Below are 7248 nucleotides of genomic sequence, written 5' to 3'. Positions count from 1 at the left end.
CGGACTAACACTGTGCAGTGTTAATAAAACTTAACATTGACTAACATTGTGCAGTGTTAATAAAACTTAACACTAACTAACACTGTGCAGTGTTAACAAAACTTAACACGGACTAACACTGTGCAGTGTTAATAAAACTTAACATTGACTAACATTGTGCAGTGTTAACAAAACTTAACACGACTAACACTGTGCAGTGTTAACAAAACTTAACACTGACTAACACGTGCAGTGTTAATAGACTTAACACTAACTAACACTGTGCAGTGTTAAAAAAACTTAACACTACAAGTCAAATAAGTCTAATGAGAGTTACACAGTAATTTCTGTAATTTCTGGATAAGTACAATGGAGTCGACCTTCATACACCAGGAAGTACCTCTCACTCATGGTGTCGATTTATGTCCAATAACACAACTTAAACTTGATCAACGGATAAACCTGAACAAGACAACTAACTGGAACAACTAATTTCTACTCTCAGGACCTTCTTTATTAGTCATAAACATACAAAAACATCATTTCTACAAGATTACCCAGCATTCCTTGCTGTGAAAATACTGGTCTGTCTGACATGAGGTGGAGGAGGGCAGGGCTTTTCAGAATACTTCTTTCAACACTGCATGGTGTCATATAACAACACTGTTAAGAGTTATGTAACACTTAACAGTGGGCGGAGTTTATTTAACACTGTCCAGTGTTGATACAACACTGAGGAAATCAACACTGTGAGTTAACACCAACACTGGGAGTCAGTTTACTCAGAAAGTGTTAAAATAACACCAGGGGGTGTTAAATCAACACTCAAAAGTTAAACGCTGACATTTTAACACTGGTTTTTACTAACTGCAATAGTTGAGGCTGACTGGATGACCTCAGAGTTCCTCTGACTGACRCTGAGAGATGTTTCCAAAAACTGCTGAGTCATGATTTGTCCAGAACCTCAGTGTTGATGTTTGGTTCTGTCAGAACACTTCGGTCCTGGTTCTGTGGGTCTTGTTGTTCTGACGGTCGCAGCAGGTGTTCATCTCCTCAGACGCAGAGGCATCTTCGCCGTCACCACAGTAACGGAGAACAACACAGCATCACTCCGAGCGGAGCGTGACGTAATGTTTCCAGGACTGCTGGACCGAGTTTTTCCCAGAGTACCACCGCTGGAGCCCGGCCTGGTCCGGCCCGGCTGATGTTACGCAACATCATGACGGGTCCAGCAGTTTCCAGGTTCGAAGCTGCAGATTCTCTTTAAAGAAAAAAGCCATGTTGTGTTCTTTTCCTTCGGCTCGGTCCAGCTCTCCCAGCCCGGTTCTTGTTTTTTTATTTATTTTTTGTTTGTTTCCACAGCTCCATCAGAACCGCTCTGCGTTGGTCCCGCTCCGCTCCTTTGGGCCAAAACAGCTTGAAAAGGCCCAGAAAGCCCCAGAAAACACCATGACTCTGAGTTTCCCCTGCAGAGGAAACCAGAACAGAACCGGCAGGGTTCTGCTCGGACAGAACCTCCTTTAACCTGTCAGCAGGACTGGAGACATCCAGGTCCACATTCAAAGAGTCAGGTTCCAGGATCTGGTTCTGGTTCTGAGTCCAGTTTAGAATATTTCAAACATGGCTGTGCTGGGGTCAAAGGTCAGCTTGATGGATGACATCATCCATGGTGGACCACCAGCTGATCCAAACCATCAGAGGACTGAACCAGAGCCAGAACCAGAGTCAGAGCCAGAACCAGAACCAGAGCCAGAACCACTCATAAAAACTAGATCCAATCTAGAGTCTGAGGACATAAAGTCCTGAACATAGACAGATTGGACAACTTCCTGTGGACTGTCTTATGGATGGACAGGATTAATATTTGGTTAATTCAAGATGAACATCAAAACTAAACAACTTTAACTATTAAAAAAAGTTTAAACACTTAAAGATTTATTTTCATGTCCATTTATCTAAAATTAAACTTTTACATTCATTATTTTTCGGGACTTTTTATAAAATTAACAGAGATCACAAAACAACTGGACTCCATGACTGTCAATCACTTCAGTGCCTTCACCTGATTGGACCAGACTGCTTCAAGGCGGAGCCAAATCCTCGCTTCTGGTTGGACTACGTCTGTGACGTCACGCATCAAGACTCGGAAGTATCAAGCGCGGAAATTTGAAGGGAAAAAATGGCAGAAATTTACTCAAAATCCAAACTTAAACGTAAAAAATCTTCTGCAGAAGAGTTTCGGTCCGAGGTTTTCTCCCGGGGAGCGAAGAGGAGCAGTTTAACGTCTTCACCCGGTGACGGAGGAGCAAACACGGCTGGGTTAGTGATTTAAAAACAGCACATTTATGTCATTAAGCTAATGTTTTATTATAGCCGGATAGAAACTTTATGATGAGTTTTAAGGTTATTTTTAAAATATTATTTGTGTTTAATTTGAGTTCAAACGCAAAGAGAGGAGAAAAGACTTTTATTTAGCTTAAAACATAATTGTTAAAGCGTTTCAGGATAAAATACTGTCCTAAATTCAACATTTATAAACTTCAATAAACCAAAACGTTATTTATATATCACTTTACACACCCCGAGGAAAAATAAAAATACATTCATATAAAAGCACGCAGACATTTCCCACTTTAAAAAAAGATAAAATAAAAACAACAGAAAAATAGCAATAAAAATAATAATAAAAACAAACATGTGATCAGAATTAGGTGGTATTATCCAGCTCTTTTAGTTTGGAAAATTATTTCATATTTGTCAAAAATCTGAAAATGATAAAATCAGTCATTTACATGTTTTAAAATTTATACAAAATATAAATCTAACAAATTTTCTTTGGTTTGCAGATGATTTTCAGAGTTTTTTACTATTACAAGATTATAAATTAGATTTATGGACAAATTATTACAACATTTAACCTGAGAGCTTCACAACCGGACACGAAATATGAATTTTGACAAATTTCAAAATCAGAATAACCCAGAAAAACACAAACAGAAGATTTCAATTTATGCAGGATAACGTCTACATTTGAATTTTTTCTATTTTTTTAACAAAAAGAGGCTCAGAGAATCAGATCAAAGTATCTCATGAATAAACTTATTGATTAAAAATGCATCGAAAAGAAAAACCTACAAATTAAATTTTAAATACATTCAATAAACCTGTAGAAGTGTTGATCTGGGTCAGGACTGTGTGTTGATGTAACAATAATAATAATAACAATAATAATAATAACAATAACAATAATAACAATAATAATAATAATAATAATAATAAAAATAACAACAATAATGTGGTTTCAGCTCAGCCCCCCCTCCAGCAGCACGCTGGTGGAGGACCCTGCAGCCCCCCGCTGTGCAGAGCCTGTGGGCGTTCACGCTGCAGTCGGCTCTGCAGAACCTGGAGATCCAGCTCTGGGACCCGGTTCCTGGTCTCCCGCTGCCCCCCGCTGCGGTACGTTCTGCTCCTGTGGATCAAACAGAGGAGCGTCAGAGGAASCTGACGTGAAGTTTTTAACCTTCAGAGAGACGTTTGTTCAGTTTTACACATTTTCTAGTTTTGTTTGCTTTCTGACACTTTTTCTTTAATCTGTATTATTTTACTTTAAAGCAAACTCTTACAAAGAAGAAGAATAATTCAATAAATAAATAAAGTCAGCGTTAGAAACATGCTGCTGGAGTCGTGGTTCTCAGAGTTCCAGCTGTTTTTATTTATGTGAGATTTTATTTTATTAATGATCTTATTAAAGTAATGTTTCAGAAATAACTTCATTAAAAGTGTGGATGTGCTGATTAGACGTTAAACACAGCAGAGGCCACATTTAGTTTTCTTTAAAACTAAATAAACTAAACTTTATTTAAACCAGACTCTAATCTGATGCTCCTGATGAGACTTTAATCTGTTTGTTCAAACAAAAACTGATTTTATTCATGAAGAATTTATTATTAAACAGTTTATTTTAAACCAGAGCTGCTAAAACAGGATTAATGTTTGTTTAGACTTTTATTTTGAAAATTTTAACTAAACAGAGAACATCCATCATTAAATAAAGATAATTCTGCTTGTTTTTGTTTTAATTTTTACTTGTGACTAAAATAAAAAATGTTTTTTCTCTGCAGAAACCATCAGAACCAGATCTAGATGAAGAGCGGTGGGGTGACCTCAACAAAGTCGATCCCTTCCCAGAATGCTCTTTGCTCTGTCTGAAGACTCCACCGAGCCCAGACCCTCCGAGCCGAGCCCCCTCCCAGCAGGACCTCCCAGTTCAGCTCCAGCCTGGTCCGAACCCACCTGACAGGAGTCCGAACCCACCTGACAGGAGTCTGAACCCACCTGGAAAGGGTCTGAACCCACCTGGAAAGGGTCTGAACCCACCTGGAAAGAGTCTGAACCCACCTGGAAAGAGTCTGAACCCACCTGGAAAGAGTCTGAACCCACCTGGAAAGGGTCTGAACCCACCTGACAGGAGCCTGAACCCACCTGGAAAGGGTCTGAACCCACCTGACAGGAGTCTGAACCCACCTGGAAAGGGTCTGAACCCACCTGGAAAGGGTCTGAACCCACCTGGAAAGGGTCTGAACCCACCTGGAAAGGGTCTGACCCCCCTGACAGCCTCTCCTCAGCTCCAGCAGCAGAGAGAGGAGGCAGCAGCATCCAGATCGACGAGCCGAGAGCTGACGGTTTCTGCTCCGTCACTTCCTGCTGATGAAGATGACGATGAGGAGCAGAGTGCAGGAAGAGATGAAGAGCTTCAGAGCTGCCCCATGTGTTTACAGCCGTTCCCTGCTGGGTAGGAGCCGAGGACGCAGCCGTCTCAGGTTTCTGTTCTGATCAGTGTTCTGAAATCCTCACCGTGTTCTGGTCTCTGCAGGTCCACCCAGATGGACCGGGACGGCCACCTGGCCCAGTGTCTCTCTGAGATGAACGTGGACCTGACCTGGTGAGGGGGACGTGACGCCGGCTGACGTCCAGGATGATCCAGGTTCACCACAACGTCCCGAGGATCGTTTCTGACGGAGAAACCAGACTGTTGATTTAGAGGCGGGACTAAACGGGGTTAAAGTTTGATTTCTTTTCTTCAGGTTTTAGGACTCTTTCAGGTCAAAAGAACGTTTGTTTGCAGTAAAAGTCCTTCGTTCAAAGAAACGGAGGCAGAAAGTTTTTCCAAAATCTATTCAGAAACTCATGAATATGCTAATCTGTGCAGCGGGACAAGATTTAATCAGATCATCTGTTAAAAACTACCTGTAGTGAAGGTGAGAAGCTCCGCTGTGTTCCCCGCTCAACTCGTTGAGTTAGCAGGAAGAAAAGAAACAATTTACTCTTAATCAAGTTAATTGTCTGAGTAATTAGCTGGGGGGGATTCGCACCGACGTGTTCGCGGGCGTCACACTTCACCTCCGAGCTGCGGCCGCTGAGTGTCTTTTGGGTCGACGGAGCGTCGGAGGAGGTGGAGGAGCTTCAGACGTTAATCAGATCATCGGCCTCGTACGGAGCCGGAGCGGTCAGGGGACGGAGCTGCTGCTGGGAATCCTTCCTGCGGCGAAAAATACGAGGAGAAAAACAAGACGAACTGCGAAGACGACGCCTCAGTCGAGCCGTAACGGACTGAGATCTTACAGCGGTGAAGTTYTTACCTGCAGGCCCTGAAGAGGCGTTGGTTCGTCGTTTGAGCTTCTAATCGTTAATCGAAGAACTCGGAACAGGAAGGAGGTTTCACTGAGAAAAGACCCAATAACCCAACTTCCTCTTCCTGTGCCTTATTTGGTATGTGGGCAGCTCCTCCATTAGAGATGGGATAATTGGCTCTTTGAAGGGATCCGGATCTTGGGGAGCCGTTTTTTTCATAGAGCTGTTCAAAAGAGCTGTTCGATTTTGAACATATTACGTCATCATGTAGGGAAATACGTCACCACGTAGCCGTACGTAATGACGTCATCCCGTCACGTGGGTGGAACCATGTGTTTGTCAATCAGAAACACCCCTCCCCCTTTCACTGTGAGCTTCTGTACTGCACAACTCCGCCTGTTTTCTGTGAAAAAGCAAAGCGGGAGCGATTTAAGTATGAAAAAATAAAGAAATAAAACTACAAATGGCTCGTTACTGCCCGCGATTCGGCTCCTATCGTTTGTTGTAAAGAGCCGTTAAAAAGATTCGGATCGTTTGCGAATGTCACATCTCTATCCTCCATGTTCCCCTTCAACCCCAGATGGTCTGATTCTCCACCTTTCCCATCATCATCCTCACCTCTTATCTGTTGGGTCCAGGAGAGAAACCCAGACCTCCCTCTCCTCAGAGACCTTCTCCAGCTCCTCCTGGGGGGGGATCCCAAAGTGTTACCAGACCAGCCGAGAGACATGGTCTCCTCCCAGTTCCAGAACACCTCCCTAAGGAAGTGTCCAGGGTCCATCCTGTCCAGATGAACCACCGTTCCTGGTTCCACTCTGAGTCTCTCCTGGAAAACCTCTAAGGGAGAGTCCAGCTCATGTGGACTTCCTCTGTCCAAGATCCAGTGATTCCAGTCACTACCAAGGTTATAATAGTTTGGATTTTTCATCATAGTTAAGTTTAGGGATGCGCGATATATCGGCATTAATATCGGTATCAGTCCGAAATGTAAAACTGGGCYGATATTAACGTCCGATATMGATTTCCCACTTTTTATCTTTGTGTTTCTGTTTTGGGAGGGGAGATGGTTGTGTTGAGCGACATCTGGTTGGTACTTACTTGCGACGTGGACCAGACTTCTCCGGTAATAAAATGAACCTGAGGAGAAATGAGCATCAAAAACAAAAATAAAACTAGACATGGGTTTCTACGATGTAAAAACAAGTGTGCATTGCCATGTAGCATAGCTTTGCCTGCAGCATTGGACTTGCAGAATGAACTTTGACCAAGTTCAAATGTGTTTTCTATACCAGCTTGTGCCTGTCACATCAGCAGGTGTTTGTAATTWAGGTAATTGTGTGACAATATGAAGTTTGAAGAGATTTTTTCTTAAAGTTGCATTAGTTGGGTTTTGAACCCTGATCTCCCACATGAAAGTCCATGACATAGACCATTAGACCAATAGACCAATGGAGCTGTGGCAGAAGGTGGTGGCAGGGGTTGGTTTGTATGTGTGCAGAAAGAGGTCACATTGCCAATACAATTATTGACACCAAACTGCAAAATATTACAACAATAGAGCAGTATTAAGACAATATTATAGTAAAACATCAAAATACAATCATATTAATATTGTAATCACTGAACTACTGATTTTAA

At 42.3% G+C, this 7248-nt stretch overlaps 1 protein-coding gene across 1 annotated transcript; it reads left to right on the top strand.

Moving 5' to 3' along the window:
- Positions 1 to 1965: 1965 nt before the first annotated feature.
- Positions 1966 to 5955, top strand: si:ch73-70k4.1 (basic salivary proline-rich protein 2). The gene is made up of 4 exons (XM_014020323.1): positions 1966 to 2298; positions 3285 to 3435; positions 4101 to 4771; positions 4853 to 5955. Exons 1-4 carry the CDS (start codon positions 2159 to 2161, stop codon positions 4923 to 4925), a joined length of 1035 nt encoding a protein of 344 aa, XP_013875777.1. The 5' UTR covers positions 1966 to 2158; the 3' UTR covers positions 4926 to 5955.
- Positions 5956 to 7248: the final 1293 nt, after the last annotated feature.

Source organism: Austrofundulus limnaeus, unplaced genomic scaffold (assembly GCF_001266775.1).
Source record: "Austrofundulus limnaeus strain Quisiro unplaced genomic scaffold, Austrofundulus_limnaeus-1.0 Scaffold248, whole genome shotgun sequence".
Lineage (NCBI taxonomy): Eukaryota > Metazoa > Chordata > Actinopteri > Cyprinodontiformes > Rivulidae > Austrofundulus > Austrofundulus limnaeus.
The sequence above is the reverse complement of the archived record's forward strand: the minus strand, read 5'-3'. Positions and strand labels throughout refer to the sequence as shown.

Coding starts and splice junctions, on each gene's coding strand:
- si:ch73-70k4.1 (XM_014020323.1), top strand. CDS start 2,159: ATGGCAGAAATTTACTCAAAATCCAAACTTAAACGTAAAAAATCTTCT. Junction 2,299..3,284: donor GGAGGAGCAAACACGGCTGG/GTTAGTGATTTA, acceptor ATGTGGTTTCAG/CTCAGCCCCCCCTCCAGCAG. Junction 3,436..4,100: donor TCCCGCTGCCCCCCGCTGCG/GTACGTTCTGCT, acceptor TTTTCTCTGCAG/AAACCATCAGAACCAGATCT.